The sequence below is a fragment of the Plectropomus leopardus genome, chromosome 23, assembly GCF_008729295.1.
Source record: "Plectropomus leopardus isolate mb chromosome 23, YSFRI_Pleo_2.0, whole genome shotgun sequence".
Classification (NCBI taxonomy): domain Eukaryota; kingdom Metazoa; phylum Chordata; class Actinopteri; order Perciformes; family Serranidae; genus Plectropomus; species Plectropomus leopardus.
Genome location: NC_056485.1, coordinates 1035663 through 1054586, shown reverse-complemented (window position 1 = coordinate 1054586; position 18924 = coordinate 1035663). Strand labels below are relative to the sequence as shown.

At 41.1% G+C, this 18924-nt stretch overlaps 1 protein-coding gene across 1 annotated transcript; it reads right to left on the bottom strand.

Annotated features, from left to right (window-relative positions):
* Nucleotides 1-267: 267 nt before the first annotated feature.
* Nucleotides 268-17119, bottom strand: arsj (arylsulfatase family, member J). The gene is made up of 2 exons (XM_042512424.1): nt 16318-17119; nt 268-2223 (listed from the first exon to the last, which is right to left on the bottom strand). The coding sequence occupies exons 1-2, from the start codon at nt 16698-16700 to the stop codon at nt 825-827; spliced, it is 1782 nt and encodes a 593-aa protein (XP_042368358.1). The 5' UTR covers nt 16701-17119; the 3' UTR covers nt 268-824.
* Nucleotides 17120-18924: the final 1805 nt, after the last annotated feature.

Below are 18924 nucleotides of genomic sequence, written 5' to 3'. Positions count from 1 at the left end.
ACAGTATGAGTGATGAGGCAGCCAGTTTCGAGGACTGTAAGAAAGCAATTAGATCTTTATCACCAGTCAGATCCCACTTTACTGTATTTTCCATGAATAAATGTACTTAGCGGCCGCATGTCAGCTTCTTAATATGGAAGCGACGTTAAACCTTTCCACTTACTAGAGTATTTATTGTAATCACAATAAAGGAAATGTGGCTGTAATAAAATGCAAACCATACAGACCCTGAAAGATTGCTGGAGACAAAGAGCTTTATGTCTGGAGCTTTTATTTTGTTAGTTTGTCTTACATTCGGGTTGGCCTGGTGCCAGACCAGACATCATCTAAAGGGGAAACAAAATCTATTATGTTAGACAGACTGTGCTTATAAAACCAACATACGTCAACTCACACATCACATTAGTCCTACGTCCGTTTCCACAATACTGTATCATTGCAATCAATAACATCATAGAACTTTGTCTTACTTTATTTCTCTGTCACCAAAATTTATGGCAACTGTCTAAGAAGATTTATTTTCTACTCTTAAGTGAAACATTTATCTACAGAACACTCCAAAGGTGACAACAGTTCACGCATGCAACATAATCTAGAGAAAGAAACATTCTTTAAATGCCCCTAACATTAACATGAGGTCTTCATTGTGTCTGGGCATGACAGTAGTGTTTGAATGAGAGCATCTTTTTCTTATTCTCTTGAGGCTTTTCAAACATTACAGTATGTAGTGGAGTCAAGTTAGAATGGCTGAAGAGGACAATCCTGAAACAGGAAGTGTCAATCCCTGAGAAAAGGCAACTCAAGTCTTTCACAAATGTGGGAAGCTACTCCTCTACCTTCCTTTTCAACTTTCTGTTCTTTGATTTCTTATTCCACCTTCTTTTTCCAAGATGGTTGGTGAACAAGTTATTGTATCTCTCATCCTCCTCCTGCTCCTTCCTCTCGTCTTTGTACCAGGGTCCCCACACGCCCCCATTGTACTGAGGGTTCGAGCGCAGGTCTTTAGCTGGGTAGCGTACTGGCACTGCAGTCCTGTTGTACTGCGCTAACCGTATTAACATCTTCTTCACTATGTGTGGGTAGCGCTGGGACAAGTCCACTCTCTCGTAAGGGTCGGCTGTGATGTTGAACAGCCAGATGGACTTACCCCGGTCCCAACGGACACGCTCATTATGCCAGCGATTGGTTAGCCGCTGATTGGAGAAGGTCTGCGGGGGCACCCAGTCGCTGTAGCCGGGGACACCTGTCAGGAGCTTCCAGTGGCCCACCCGGAGCGCAGCCCGGATGGCCGTGTTCCATAGGCCATACCCGGCCTTCCATGAACCGTTCTTGGCTTTGATGTAGATTGGGTCAATGTTGTGAAGGATGTCCTGGCGAGGAGATGGACGGCCTTCACTGATAGCCTCCCAGACGTCGTACCCGTCCAGATTTAGATCTTCATCCAAAGTCCCTTCACCCAGGGTCACCAGCGTAGGGAACCAGTCAGTGATGTGGACCAAAGTCCGACATTTCGTCCCTTTGTTTACCAACAAGGGACTGTGAACAAAGCCTACTGCCCGAATTCCTCCTTCCCAGTAGGTGGCTTTACTCCCCCTCAAGGGCCAGTTGCTTCCACCTGCTAACGGCTGGCCTCCGTTATCTGAGGAGTACACTATAACTGTGTTGTCATAATACCCGTAGCGTTTTAGTGCTACCGTGAGGTTGTGGATAGCTTCGTCCAGGCAGGACACCATGGCAGCATATTTACGACGATGCAAGTTTGGAATGGCCTTGTAGCGCTCGAGGTATCGTGCAGGAACCTGCAGTGGGGAATGAACTGCCTGATAGGCCAAGTAGAGAAACAAGGGCTGTCTGCGAGGGTTGTGATTGGCTAAGATGCTGATAGCCTTTCGAGTAAACATCACAGTTGAGTACAGGCCGCGGTCCTGTTCCCAAGCGGCCTCCTCCCCTTCATACAAATCATAGCCACACATACCGGGCCCCTCACATTTATAATGACTATAGTAGTCCCCGCTTCCCAGCAGGGAGCCAAAGAAAGTGTCAAAGCCACGCTGCGTGGGCAGGCAGCCACGCTTGTAGAAGCCCAGGTGCCACTTGCCCACCATGTGAGTGGAGTAGCCTGCTTGTTTGAGCTTCTGGGGCAGAGTGACATTTTCCAAGGGCAGGCAGTTGGGCTGAGTAGCTCGGATGATGGAGTGTTGAAGGCCTGTGTGGATCTGATACCTACAAAAAAAAACAACACAAAAACATATCAGCACATTAGAGACATTAAAGTATCAAAGAAATATGCAACTCACTATTGCACAATAGATGAATCTGCTGTGAAGTACCAAGCTGTGATGATTCAGTCGTCCATAACATTATGGCTGACTATGCCAGAAAAGCCTTCCTCTGTATCAATGATACTCAACTCCCCAACCGTAGGCCAAATCTGGTCCCTAAAAGGTTGCCATGTGACCCTCAAATCATTTTTAAATTCACAACAAAAATCAAGTTTTTCACACTGGGATCAAAATAGAGCTTGTTTATCAAAAAGGCGCCAGTGGAGGATCCCCATATCCCAGAAACATCCTAAAATCCAACAAATATCCATGAAACATCTTGAAATCTGAACAATGTCCTAAAATCCTAGAAATATTCTAAAATCTTAAAAATGTCCTAAAATCCTAGAAATGTCAAAAAATCCTAGAAACATTGTTAAATTCTGGAAACATTATAGATATCCTAGAAATGTCCTATTATATTTGTAACGTCTTAAAATTCTCAAAATGCCCTAAAATCCTTGAACTGTACCAAAATCCTGGAAACATCCTAAAATCCTAAAAACGTCTTAACATTTTAGAAATATCAAAAAATCCTAAAAATGTCCCAAAATCTTAGAAACATCCTAAGGTCCCAAAAATGGCCGAAAAATCCTGGAAACATTTTTAAGTACTAGAAATGTCAAAATTTCATTTTGCAAAAGTGGTTCCATGCAAAGCAAGTTGATTGTCCCTGCTCCATATTCTTTGCTCAAACTGTTAAGAGTAGTACAATTACCTCACAAATTGGTCCATATTACATAATAGGCCCTGCGGCATGAGTTTATTTAAATTTTGTTCACATGCTACTGTTAGACATTTCTTTAAAATAATGTAAACACTGCAAATGCTGCCAATGTAAGTTTGTAAAACTAAGCTAGACCACCTCCAGCACCACGACCCACCCAACAAAGGACTCCTCACAGACCATATGAAGACAAGACATTACCTACCACACCTACTTACTTACCTACTTAATTTTGCCCTCACTCTTGTCTGCCCTTTCTCAGCATTATTGCATTACTTAAATTGTTTCAATTTCTGGGGCTTACAGCCTTGGTTTTGCCTTGTTTGTCAAAGCACTAAAAACTGTGTTTTTAAAGGTGCTATATAAATAAATTTATTATTATTATTATTGATGAGTAAAGAACATGTATTGAGGAATTTTAATATTAAGTCCTTTCCAACGCCTTTCACTGTAACTGTAAACTCACAAATGCTTCTGGCAGGAAAGGAAGGATCAAGTCGGCCTAAAATTTGGGGAAATTCTGGTCTAATTCCCCCTTGTTAATAGCACAAAATGACTACATAACACTATATCTGCAGGCTTTTAGTAGAATTACTGATGAAGTCAAACTTAAAACAAACATTCTCCTCCCATTTCAGTTTCAAGACTCTCCCATTCCCACAGCACTCCATTATCAGTTGCTCAATGATTGCAAATGTCACTAATTTCCAGAGTGACGTGAAAGCTCCCTTTATAAACCTGACAGAGGCAAATAAAAAACAATGCTGTTATAAAAGTGATATGTAAAGTATTTTCTCTGAGGTTTATTTAATTCTACTCAAATGAGGGCAGTTTATAAACTAATGCTTCCTTAACAAAATTAAACTGATGTAGTACTGTACGGTATTGAAAATCAATGCTTTTTGTGTATCAACTAAAATGAATGAGATCTAAATGCTTTGTAAGATTTTTAGGCAGCACTGATTTGATACTCTTAGATCTAATAGAACCATTTCTATCTTTTAATTATCATTTATTTAACAATGATGCCTTGAGCAGTGAAGCTATATTCTGTTAAATGGGAAAAAAGAGTTAAAACATGCTTACATTCCCAGAATAAAAGTAGTCCAACCAATATATTGTTCTGGCCAGTGCATTAGCAGATATCATGTGTATGCTTCAGCAGTATGGCCTTCATTCTCAGACATTCTGGGCATATGTATAGCGTCACTACTCAGCAGCGTCAGTACAGATAATCTGACAGAAAAGCACCAGGAATTGAGAGATTTCTAGTCCTTGTTTGCGGTCCAAGATCTGGACCCATCTTGGCTTTTGTAAAAAACGGAGATGTTCTTCATAAAATGCTTGCTGTTGCAAAGGATGCAGATAGAAGATCAAATACAATGGAATTAATTATTAACTTAGTATGTTGATTTATCTTGACTTAATTACTCTTTAATTAGTATTTGATTTGATTACTCTCCTATGCCTGCTTTTAGTAAGAGCAAGACACCCAGGACTGACATGACTAGATGCCTCTTCACATCTTCACCCTTAAGGATGTGCAGTCGAGCTGTCACCAGAAATAAGATAATAATGCTTTTATCAGCCTAAATCATCTGCAATAGAAATGTAGTTCTTCACATTTTTTTCATACCAGTAAGAATTCACTGCAGCCCCCCTGGCTTTATTATCGCCATCTAAACATTGAAATCTATTCAGTAAAAATTAATATTGGTCAAAGGTAAATTACAACATTCTTATCATGCATTCAAATATAATCTTGTAAAATTTAGTTTTGGTGCGAAACTTCAATACATGCAGCTGTTTATAGGAGAAGTTTGTTACATTATCACAGCAATATCAAATAGATATTAGAGAATGAATTATGATATATTTGGTAAACAGGCTTTTGAAGCTGTTTATTTTTTTAAAAAATGTGAAAAACTTTAATTGAAGTTTTTGTGTAAATGAATTTATGCTCATTCAAAGGTAGTGTAATGAAGGACTGAATGACTTTAAAAAGGTTCATTATTTTTTTGATAATGAATATTATTTTGTTTCCCTAGCACAAAAAGAAGGGAATAAAAAACAACAAAAAGAAAAGAAACAACTAAAACACTGGTATCTACCCATAATGTTACTATTGGTGCATCCCTTGATGATGCTGATGATGCTGATGATAAATGAGCTATCACTAACAATGGCTGTGCACTTGTGTGATAAATTGATAGACTTTGGATGTAATGAGTAGCCATAACCACACTTAATGGTCACAGGAAATAATGGCAGGCCGTAGCTGCATTTAGCACAATAAGTTAATCTGCAGCTGATGTGCTGACACTACATATGTTAAGTGTTGGTAGGTAGCAATGAACTGTGTTATGTGTGTCTCTGTGTGCCAGTGTCTCACAGCTTAATCCTCACAACCCCCACTAAACTGTGTCTTTGGGGAAACCCTGACTATTGACCTGCCCTCTTCACTGCTGTGTTTCACCTACAGCTGCAGCTGGCTGAGACAAACCTGGTGACAGAGCAGTGTGTTCTGTGGGCAGTACGTTACAGTCTGTTATGCGCTGTACTTTGTTACAACAAAATGCCATCTGGGCTGGATGCCTCCAAATCTTTTGGTTATGAAGTTAGCACACTGTTGACAATGTTTACAACTCGGCCACAATAATTCCCACAGTTTCAATGCTTGTTCCCAGGACCTTTAAAATATTTTATGCAGGATAATAATATGGCACAATTCTGAATTTGATACCTCTATTCATCTCAAGTCTTTGAGGTTAGGTTGGTGAATTCAAAATGAGACCACACTGGGCCTTTTGGGAGCAAGTGTAGGTTTCATATGGCAATGGGAAGAATTTCTTGTCACTTGGTGGTCTGGGCAGGGGGGGCTCTGAAACCCAACTACAGATGAGCACACTGGGGGATAGAGGAGGCATTGTTGGTCTGTCATTAGGCGACAAGATTTGAATGTAATGATCTAAGAAAAGGATGGGAATGACAGGAAGAAAAGAAGGGCATGTGTTTGTGGGTATGACAACAACACAAAGTCAACCAAGCCTGGCATGGGAATGTGTTTTTATAGAAAAAAGACATAAAGAACTTGTTTACTCCACTGTTTTGTTGAGAAAAAAAAATCCACATAATATATAATTAACTCAATAAAGAGTGAGTACTTGTAAAACCTTGTGCTCCATAATCCCTCCGGACTTTCCACAAGTATAGTACACATTGAACTTGGGTCTTGTTACTAGCCCATAAATGTCTAGAAAATGACTATTGGAAGTAACATGCTCCATTATCTCCAATCTCTATTTGTATTCATTCCATTTATGCAAGGACTGTTTTTCTACTCCTGCCCTTCACTTCGTTTATTTTTATTTGTCAAGCACATTTGCATCATTGCCAAGACAGCAATGGGACTGAGAAAAAAGACTCTGCTGAACATAAAGTGAAAAGAATGGATGATATGAGCCAGAAAGTAAAAAGAATGGAGACCACATTCATGTGCAAATTTATTAAGACATGTATGTGTGTGTTTAAGATTCAACCCCTTAAGAGCCCCAACCCCTGTGTTTGCAGCTCCTGCAGGTTTGGCGTTTCCATACCAAAAGGTTACAGCCGTGTAATAAGAATGTCATGCTAAGTGCAGCCTGCGATTCATCCACAAATCAGCCAAACCAGGTCGAGGTCTTGATGAGGAAAGGTATAAAGTGGAGTGCAAAGACTTTCAAAGTATCCCTGGGTTGTTTCTCTTTGACATACGTGGGGAGTTCACAGGGGAACATGGTCTTAACTTTGGAGGTTTTGGGGCACCTGAAGGACAGTTCTAGGTCTTTAGTATTTATGAGGCCTTAAAATAATGACAGCAGTAACGACTGCCCTCTGGAGATCTCCCCCCTGCTCAGCAGTCCTTCCACATGTTCAATATGATGGATTTATGTGTTCTTTATAACAAAGCAGGGCATGCATCTCTGCGTTTTTATCCAGCATGGATTCAAGCCTCTTACGGGCAGGAAACAGCCTATTTCTAGCAGAGAGCGGCTCCATTCCCAATCTTATCATGCCAAAAGGTGCTGCTGCATTCTTTGAGTAAAAAGAAAAGTTAGCGTTTGTAACGCTGCTATAATCAGGCTATCTCTTTGGTTTATTTACACAAGCGCCGAGCCATGAGGCCAACAAATCACACAGGCCATTAAATTTAAATCACCCAATGCCGGCAATCGCTCAAGTCCCACAAGACAAGTGCATTGGCCACTGCTGCAGCCACTGAGGTGTTGGAGGTTCCCGAGCTGACCTGCTGTCCAAGCCTCGTCTTCTATTCTCGCTCCACGTCCTCCTCACATATGGTTTAAATAAGCAGCCTCAACTCGGCGCTCTGCCTTTAATCAAAGTCAGCCCCGCAGAAGTTCGTCTTAGCTCTTCCTTTGAGCACGCTCTCTATTTATTTTTCTGCTATCTCTAAATATCTCTTCAGTTAAGCTCCTGCCTTGGTCTTACTTTCTCTATTTTCAAGACTCTGACTGCAAATGAGGGTTATTTCTTTCAAGGACTTCCTTTTCAACATATCCTAACCCCGACATCTTTAGAATCCTTCCTTATTCCTCACATCAAATATTCACTTGCTCAGGTCATCTTTGTGACTCTTGACCCAGTGTTCTAGAACAGATGAGTAAGGAAATGAAACAGTGGATCTCACTGAAACAACAAGAAATGGGTGAGTGAGAGGCCTAGACAAGTTTGAGATATGTGTGGACAGATGAGAAGTATGTGAATAAGGACATGGAGTTGTAGCAGATGAAGAGCAGAGTGAAAAGAGTGGCTTTGAGCGGATAAACAATAGTATAATGTAAGAGCACTGTAAGTGCTGTGTGGAGTGTGTCCTTCCAACTGCAGTTTAGTTAGGATTACGAAGCTTCTGAAAGGGATGCGATCACACCGGAGGTCTCGTTGACATGGCAGGATGGCTTTTGGGTTTAAAGCAGTACCTCTCTCTCACATGTAGTATTACAGAATTAATAAAATTATTATTAATTACAGATTTAAGATTCAAAAAACTTTATTGTCTATCACATTGTGACAGAAAATTACCCCTGGTTAGGGACTCAAACATGCATGAGAAAACATTCACAGCCAAAGCTATATTGAGAAGTATCATCTGTTTAGCCTTGCTTAAAATACATACTGCAATGGGAATGAAAGGGTTCTTGTAAATTTGGAGGTTCTCTGAAATGGCTTTCTGAAGGAAGCAGCTGAGATGAGTGGTGAAGGGGGTGTGAGGAGTTCTCAGTGATGCAAGCAGCCAAAGCCGTGATGTGCAGAACAGCACATTTGTTAAATCCACATGCTGGATTTAACATGAGTAATGTTATGTTGTATATGACATTGTCAATCCCAGAGTTAAATTCTATTGTGTCCACTATGTCAGATTTTTCTCATCAGTACTGTTCAATGCTTAGAGATGAGAGACTCATGCACACAGCTCAGCTGGAAACGTGTTACAATTCGCAGTTTGATGGACACACAACGCTGTAGTGGACTGTAGTGATTTAGAGTCTGTTTAGACCTATTTTTAGCATGTGTTTCGGTGATCTGAACACAAAGGCACAGCCGAGACACATTACTGTTTACACCATCCATACTTATGTGTCTCCAGCTGACCACTTGTAGTCAGATTTCGTTATTGCTCAGTGCACAGTTATCATGTCCACACTCTTGCTAGCTGTTCTGTAGCTGCTTGCTACTCATGTCATCACTTGTGTTGATACAGTTGGAGGTATTGCTGTATTGCAGAAATCAACAAGTCTCTTTCCATGAGGCAGAACGAGGGATGGTCATTCAACACAACATGAAATAGGTAAGTGGCAGAGCTTTAGCACACAGTCACCAAAACAACCACCATGTCCTGCACTGATTATGTGGATCTTGTCAGAGACACATGCAGGTGGCATTAGCGTTAACACCACAAAAGACGTGTTCGAAAGCATCCCAGAACAACTCAGCAAGTGGTTTTAGGGATCGGATCGAAAATGGGGGCTGTTTACATCTGTATTTAGCGCTGTCCAGTTGTGATCAGATCACTCAAGATGCATGTTGATGTCAGGTAGATAGAATTTCAGTCAACTACAGCCCCCGATCTTACTTACAGTGTAACTGACCAAAAGTCAAGACAATCAGTGCAAAGGGTTAGAGATTCATCTGAAGAGCTTAATGGTGTATTTATGATGGATGGAACGTGCTGAAAGTCCACATGCTGGATTTGTCTGGACATGTATGTTGACATGGCTTTCAAGCTTGGAACGTTCATGTTTGACACTTCAGAACCAAGTTCACTTAATTACAGGGGTCCTCGAATAAGTGGAAAGGCTTCAGAAATATTGGTTCCCAATATCATGTACATTCCTCCAGCATATTTTACATTTTTTCAATATTAGGGGCTGCCCTCTGCCCTCGCCTCTGGCTATCCACCTCTCCTGATCAGTAAAGATCAGTGGAAGCGTGATGGGGTTGAAGAGCATAAACAACTCTGGACTTGAAGAACTACTCTGACTTAAGCCTCTAATCTCATCAGTGCAGCTCAGAGAAAAACAGCCAGGTTGAAATTTTTCTGATGCTGAGAGTTTCCCAGGGGGCAGACAGAGTGGAAATCTTTTCTCAAGACCCTGTTACTGGAAAGTTAAAGTGCTATGCTATGGTTCCAACAGCAGCTGTACACAACAGCTTCTATTAATCAGCCAGCTCTGTCTAAGCAGTTCACAGATATCATATTGTAGCAAGTTTTCAGAAACCAAAGGAATTCCAGCCATTTTTCACATGGGCCTATTTTCTTAAATGGTTTACTTCTGACCAAAATCTCATCAACTTACTAAGGACTGCTTACGGTACACTATGTTCTGCTGCTGCTTCTCACGATGTGGAGTCACAGCAAGTGAACCCCCAGAAGTCATCTACACAATGTTAAAAACTAGTTTTAAGGTCCCAGGGTGATGGGAGGAGAGGACTACTAATGTGGCGACGTTATCGCTATTTAGCGTTTTTTCGGACGCTCTCGGTGGTATTATATTTAAAGAGCAACAAGAGACACATTTAGCAGCTTATTTTGATCATCAAGGAACAAGGAGGAAATATACCGAAATGTATTCTAATGCACACTGCTCTCAGTAACCATGGAACACCACTGTAAGCGGCAGATCACAAAAAAGCCGTTAGGCCTACTTAGGGACTGCTCTGTAGCGGTGGTGCTTCCTGACATTTTGGGGAATGTTCCACTGTATAGTTTCACTATAGCTCAGACAGAATACTCCTCCACCTTCCTCTGTCCCCACTGAGAGGGTTTTTAGCACAACTGGGAAAATTTATGAGGACAAGAGGAGCTCCCTGGCAGGTGTAAATGCTGAGAAGCTGCTTCTTGTTTTACAACCTGCCCCTTAGTGACTGGCAGTAATGAAATAGGAAGCAATTGACTGATACTGAACAGTACAGATGTTTATTCTATTTTTTATTTATTCTTCATTTTTGTTTGTGCGTAATGTTCAATAAGTAAATTTTTAAATAAAAGTTGTTTAAGAAAGCAGACTTCTGAGTACTTTTGCAAAGTCATATTGGTGCAATATCAGTGCATAATTCACATAGAAATGATCTATTTTCATTCCAGTTCAAAAGTTCACCATATTGGTAATCAGCGAATTTTTCCACTATAAAATCGGTATTGGTATCGGTCTCAAAACTCCCGTATCGGTCTGTCATCGCTATTATCAGATGCTTGCTTTAAAAAAAAAAAAAAAAAAAAAAACAAGTATATATTTTTAAAATTATTGGCAAAGTTAACATTTACAAAACATCAAACCTAAATTGTGTTTTTATTATTTTGCGCAATAATTGGATTTTACATGTATTCAAAATCACACAATATCAAATATCACATATCATATCACATATCTCATAATGAATATATCAACATTGGTTATTGGCCAAATGAGTTGTTTTTATATCAGCATATCAGCTATCAGCAAAAAAATCCAATATTGTGCTACTATATTATACTATATAATATATAATTTAATATATATTGTTACTATTATCAGTAAAGATTTAAAAAAGCAATTGTGTACTAGTTATTATTTAACTTTAAATGTTGCATGTCTCAAATAATGAACCCTGTCTTTAGTAAACATGCTCCTGCATTGGCACATTTACATCCGATAAGCATTTAGTTGAAAATTTGCAGAATGTCAGATATCTGGTTTATACTGTACATGAGTTTCAAAAGCATTTACATGACTTTACTCCAAAAGTGAAACAGATTCTTCATTAAAAAAAAGGGTTATATGTCCCAAACCAGTTCCCACTACACTCTTAGATTTCTTCCAGAATGTACAGATCAAAACCCTGTGACGCTGAATGGGAAAAACAATGTAAAAGGTGCACAGAATATATGGATTCTTTTAACAAAGCAAGGCTGTCCCTCCTCCTTACTGGATTAACAGATTGCTGTAAAGTTATTTTCAAATTTGTGATTCGTGGTTAAAGATCTGATGTCATATTTGAAAATCTCTTTTATTTGGTGTACTTGTTTGTGCTACCACCTTTTCTCTACTCTCCCACTTTCAAATATATTGATCGTGAAGAGTGCAATCTATAGCTAAATGGACTGGCCTCAGTCTGTGAAAATAAGAGTGTAATGACTAAGAGTTGAACAATTATCGTCCTGGTCAAAGGTGTAAAGACATGTATGAGTGGAAGCCCTGAAAGAAAACATATCTATCGACCCCCAGTCGTGACTATGGGTTTATATTTAAACCTGTTGTAAACACTATGTAGCCACTATAGTATCCAGTGTTTGATCTGTCATACAAGAGCTGAGTAGTGTCAGACTAAAAAACTTTATGCTGGCCCATTCACAGGGAACACAGGTTTTCTTGGGTTTCAATATGTTTCCCTCTGTGGAAACTGTAGTTTTCATGCGATACAGCTGAAATGATAATGTGCGAGTCATATCATTTGGTCTCAGAATGTTTATTTGGACTGTGCAGTCCCTTGGGTATATTCAGTAATTTATGAAGCAAGTCAATCTGTCCATCTGGGGGACAGTTGAGAAAACCACAGAAGGAGTGCTCCACAGCAAAGATTTTCAGCAAGAACAGAACAAGAAATAAAATCATCATATAGAATCTGATTCTATTTGGTGAGCACAGCTGGGTTCAGATACAGGTAGTTGCCATGGTAACTTTTTTAAACAGCCTGTAAAAACTTAATCCGGGTCTTATGAAGTACTTATGCTTTGGATCCAATTCTTTACTCAGTCTGATATTTGCCTTGACAAGTCTTTGCAAGTGTGCCAAAAAAGACTTTGAGTAGTAACTTTGTTCTCAGAACTTCAGAATGAGAGTCCAGCTGACACAGACAGCTGATGTTTTAATGTTAACACACGGACGCATTGTGTTCCTTCACTCAAACTCAACCACACACACACTCCTCTGCAACCATGCGTTCAGGAATACAAGCCTTGAAACATGTATCTACAGTGATATGTCCACATGTTAGCCAAGTGTTGCTGCAGTCAGAGATTGGAGCAGCTCACAGAGAGCAGAAAACATGGAAGTGGCTGCACTTTTCTCATTATTTTCTTGGACCCCTGCCAAGAAACAGTGGTGTCCAGTAAGCCTTCTCCTTTTTGCTAAGGAGTGGAACAGATGGTGGAGGTAGTGGAGGAGAAACCCTGCAGAGCTGCATGTACTTAGAGGGAAACTGCTGATGTAAAACATACTGTAAGCAAACTACTAAGCCAGCCAACAATTCAATTGCCTTGTTAAAGGGATTTTTTTGAAGGCGGTCTGTACTTATCCATAGTTTATTACTACAGTAGATGGTGGTCGGCAAGACCCAGTTTGGAGAAGCAGGTAGGTATGATGCTACAGAAGCTCAGCAATGTACTGCTGTGGAACAGTATTTAAAACTAGAAAATTTCGGCAGAGATTTTGAAGGGTGCCTGCCACTGAGGGGCACCTAATTTATGTGAGGACAGGGTGGCCACACTTACAGACAGGGCCACAAGGCACAAGGGCCAATTAATGGCCATTAATTACTTACTAGCATCTTTAATTGGCTGCAAGGGCCAATTAAGGGCCACAAGGGCCAATGATGGCAATATAAAGAGTCAGTTAACCATTAATTACTAGTGGACAAGTGTACCAGGCATCACTAAATGGCATCTTTGTATTGGAAAGGTTACGCACACACCAGGATGGCACACTGTGTGTGTGTGTGTGTGTGTAAGTAAATGGTAAATGGTAAATGGACTGTACTTGTATAGCACTTTTCTAGTCTTATTGACCACTCAAAGCGCTTTAACACTACATGTCACATTCACCCATTCACACACACATACACACACTGGTGGCCGAGGCTACCATACAAGGTGCCACCTGCTATTCAGTAATCATTCACACACACTCACACTCTGATGACGCAGCATCAGGAGCAATTTGGGGTTCAGTATCTTGCCCAAGGATACTTCGACATGTTGTCCAGAGGAGCTGGGGATCGAACCGCTGACCTTCCGATCAGAGGACGACCCACTCTACCTCTGAGCCACAGCTGCCCCGTTGCTATGGTAATTAATGGCCCATTAATGGCCCAGCCATCCTCCAAGGCTTTTATGATTTGACAGGCCTAAAAGTGAATCCCACAAAATGCTGTGGTTTTATGATGAGGATCAAGGGAAGGCCGGGGTGGTATCTAATTTTTCATACCTTTCTGAAATTTCACCGAGGTATACGGTATCTGGCAGTCTGAGCATGCAACACTAGCCCGCTATAGAAACCAAGAAATTGTTAAGAAAAGTAATATTTTCACCCCTATTTTCCTGTTTAAACAGAGATATACAACTGTACACCTTTTGAATTCAACAGTCCCTCGGTCACAAAAGACTGAGGAGGCTAAATTGTTGCATTAACACATCATAAAACACACTTCATACAAACTCAACAGAAACAATATAAAACTCACCCAAACTCACTCTTGCTAGTAATCTAATTAGTAAGTCCACTGTTCCAACAATCACCAGCTCTGGTTTGGTTACAATATATTAACCAAGTTTGTGGTAAAAAAAAATTATTATTTCCCATGGGTCTCTCTCTGCCTGCCAGCCGCCGACTGGTTACAGTCCTGTAACTTCTCCCACCACCACTAGGTGTCACTATGTCTTTCAGTTCAGCTGCCTGTTCCACCATTAGAGAGCGAAGACTGAGCTCTGGTGGTACATGCTGTGTACGGCATACAACAAGTTTTATAGAAGGAGGAGTGCCCATATTTATAATTTTGCTATAAACTCTACCTTGCTGTCTAAATACCCTGATATACCATAATACCTCGATACTGTCTAAGCCTAGTCGATGGCCTAACTGTGACAGGTGGATGTTAGAGGGGACACCAATTCTTATGATTTGGGTGGCAAGAGCCAGAATGGTACCTAGGGGTTTCAGATCAGTCCCTGGAAATTGATTGTGAGACCTTCAGTCTAGACAGAGGTTTGTGCTATGAACAAGAACACAGCAGAAGCTGCGTTGAAACCATCCCCAGTAAACATTTCCCCCTCGGAGGGTGATCTATGCTGCAGACCATGGAATGGTTGGCTGCTCTACCTTGAATGAATGTGACAGGGTAATTTACTCAAACGTTTAAGCCTAGCTGCACCTGGAGCCGTCCACTGCTGATGGGTTTATGTATGCGAGTCAAAGGGACAGAGGTCTGAAGTTATAGAAAATGGCGGTGCATATTCCAACAATGCAGCTGCATCATAAAGCAGTTGCACAGGACAGCGGCCAGGGCAGCAGTCACCAAGAGAGAAGTCCACAGGTTACAAACTGGTGAGTGGCGAAAATTAAGTTGGGAACTTTAATTCCTTGGCTTAGATTATTTCCCAGAAGCACACAGTTTATATTCAAGTCAATTTATTTATAAACCCCATTATCACAAATCACACAATTTGAGTCAGAGGGCTTTACAACACACATCATCCCTCTGTCCGTGGACCCTCACATCGACTAAGGAAACCCCCCCACCCCAAAAAAAAATTATAATAGGGAGAAAAAAATGGCCGAAATCTCTTCAGGTAGCGTTACAATAGACATCATATTTGGATATCAACTGCCCGATAGGAGAAGGCAATACACTTACCAGAACACAAAGTTTACTTGCCCCTGATGAGCATAAATTTTGAGCCCTGAAGCCTCTTGTAATTAGAAGTTAAAGGTCGAGTGTGTAGGATTTAGTGGCAGGCAGCAGTGAGGTTGCAGTACTGAAACTTCGCCCCCCCTGGGAGGAGGCTCACCTAGGGCACCAAATGTGCTAATGAAATAAGAAAAAACTCTAAGGAAACATCCATTCACTATTTCTATGGCTGCTTATCCCTGCTGATGTTATTCTATTATCTAATTATTTGATTATCAAATGACTTATTTCTAATACGTAGTTTTACTGCTAAGTAAATACTTTTGGTGAATCAACTGCACCTGTTGATGACCAGTTGACCTTATCTTTGTGCCACTGACTTGTACCTCATGCTCTCTGTTCATTTTGTTATAAAAGTAAGTGGGTTTAAATTACAGATTTACGCAAAACTTATGCAATATTTTAGAAATGTCGATAAAACATAAATTGTAAATCGTTTCCCTTGAGTGATGTTTTGTGCCTTCTCTCGCAACATTTTGCAACTTTCCTCTCGCGATGACATCAAAGGAAGCATGGTGATGGATGTTCAAAACCTTAGCAGCTTTATTTCTATTGCAGCCACCGCACTAGCCGTCATTATTTCCAATCCAAGGTGACGTAGCGGCATATTATGTGAGCGATAATGGAAAGGCAAATCCCTTATACGTGGCCACGTATTGAGTATTTCTGGGAGGTAATAGTCCACGATTTCACTGAGGAAATGTGGATTCAAAACCTCAGGATGATCCGCTCAATTTTTGCTGAGTTATGTGATGCTATAACACCTCTTTTAGCACCTGCTGCATCATGCCCAAGGTAGCAAGTTCCTACTGACAAGCACATGGCCATAGCATCATGTGACCTAAAATGCCAAAAAAGATTTCCATTGCATTTTTGTGAAATATGGCTTTATCAAATCGCCTAATACCACCTCATGCAAGCATAAAAACTTTTTTCCAATACATGGAAGTTTTTTCAAAATTGACTGCCTGGACTTTATTTATCACATATTTCTCCAGTGAACTCTCCAGTTGCTGTAGAAGGAGCAGAGTTCTGGAGGTGGGGCCCTACCTGCCGGTCATGAGCTGGCTCCTGGACGGGCTGCACAGCGGCTGCACATAGTAATTCTCCAGTTTGACTCCCTGCGCAGCCAGCCGGTCCAGAGTCGGGGTCTTGATCTCGGAGCCGTGGTACCCGACATCCCGGAAGCCCTGATCATCCACCAGGATGAAAACGATGTGCGGTGGAGAGCTTGTTTTATCGAACTCATTCCCCCGGTTGCGCAATTCTGCGTTCCAGTTTTCCCACGACATCTGAACGCTCCACGTCTGAGATATGATGAAACTGAGGAACAAACTCAGCGGAACCCACAGGATGAACATGTTTAAGGCGGACTCAGAGCTCCAGGTGCGGTTAGCGTCGGTCGGTGGGTCGGTGTGTGCGAGCGGGAACATGTTCAGGGGGAACAGCAGCGCTTGGAAATCGGGTTCGCATCGTGTTCAGTCCGTTTCTTCAACCATACAGCCCACTGACAATCCGCGGTTTGTGGAAAAATAATCAATTCTGGCGTTCAATCCACGTCAAACCGAATCCAGCTCCCGATCAGCTGCTGGTGGAGTTGTACAGCACTCTCTTCATGCTGTAAACTTTCACACGTTTCAGACGTAAATGTGCATGAAACCACCCGGAGGTTTGTCTGTCAGTCCCCCGACTGTCCAGTTTTTGTCAAAAGATGCGCAGAACTTCCAGAAAACATAGTCAGTGAAGCAGCTGGTGCAGAGAGTCCACAGCAGCTGTCCTCCATCCTGTCTCACAGCGGTCCTCCCTCCCAAGCACACAGCACACTGAGGAGACAAGACATACACTGCTGTCTGTGTTAGGAGGCAGGTCCATGTGGACGTCCTCTGCTCTGCAGCGCACAGCACTAATCTAAAATATGATGCGTTCAAGAGCGGCTCGAAAAGCTCTACCTCCGGGGTTTAGACGTTGGTAACGCTGCACACATCTGTCGATGTATGGTAGGTGTACAATGAAAGTCACACTGATTTATTAAAAAAACAGCAATTCTGCTATCAAAAACATTTATAAATAGCCGAACACTGGTTTTATTATCTGTGTTCCTCCGCATGATTATGTTACATTGCAGTCCCTGTTTAAATAAAGTGAAAAAAAAAGAAAAAGAAAAATCAAGCTGCTGGATAACAGTTAGTAGTAGTTTTTTAGGAACTTGTGATGAGAACGTGTTGAGAGTGCACTGTCACTTCTTGGGTGAAAAGTAGCCAGGATTTTAGAAATGCAGAGTTCAGACCAAGACCAGCACAACACACCCCTCTCAACTTTCCCTTTGCAACAATTTTTGTTCAGCTGTATACAGGGGTAATACAATGCAAATCCACATGAGTCCAAACATATTCTGATCAGCCTTCCCTTGTTGGGAGAATTTCCAATAGCTGCCAAAGTTTAAGAAAAAAATACATTATATTTTCTCAATGGCAGCTGTGGCCCAGCGCTGTGACATTTAACATGCTTAAAAGAGCTCATTTAAAAAAATATTTTAGTTCAAATATGTGTCAGTCTATATACATATCTACCACATGTCGTGAGGAAAAGATCATACTAAAAACTACTACTTTTACTTCCTGAAATTTTTGTACACACAGTCATATTTACCAAGTAGAGGCCTTTTTTGTAGGTAATTTTTCCAACACTTGGGGGGAACAGATCAAGTGTGCAGGACAGCATTACTCACCTGGAACCTCTTGACTACTGTCTGTCAACAGATTGGACCTGTTTTCATTGTAGCATATGGTGGGATGACACAGCATGGTTCTTATGTTTACACAACAGCACATGGTAATCAGCACAGACTGCCATGATGATTAGGATCAGATAACAAAGTCACACATGGTCAGGTTTGGGCAAAATAGGCACATGATAAAGAGTGAAAAAAAAAAAAACCACGCACATCCACACAGGAAATAAACTCTGGACTTCCAGACTAAAGTTTGTTGTTTGTGGGACCCTACGTCGCTATCAGCAGTGTTATTACCTGATGCTGTCCTTCAGCTTTCATGCACACATGACCACATCTGTTTGCCGACATGTGCGAGTTACATGTGGATGCAACTGTTGTCATCTGGCCATCCGCCAGCTATGCCACTAGTTCTGTCCAAGTTCTTCTCATCTGATGCCGTCCAAACGCGTGGATGTATTTAACGAGTTCAGAGTGAGAACGGGCTGCAGAACCACACTACAGATACTGAAACATAATCAAATACAAAAATGCGCAGCTTATAATGAAAGCACAACCAAATGCAGAAATGTGTTGAAACTACAGAAAATACACATAATGCAGAATTGCACTGCTAATAATGAAAACAATCAAATACAGAAGTGTGCTGCAAATTCTGAAAACATAATCAAATTCAAAAGCGAGCTACCAATACTGAAAGCACAACTTAATGCAGAAACGTACTGCAGTACAAAAACACACTCAAATGCAAACAGTGCTGCAAATACAGAAAACATAACCATATGGAGAAATCTGCCGCAAGTAGCCTAGCACGAAACACAACAGAAACTGTTTTCAAGGAAGACTAACTGGGATATGCTTGTTGTTGCCATGGTTTTTAGATTTTGAGGTCCATCAATAGGTAGACTGCCCCCGAAAAGCCCTCA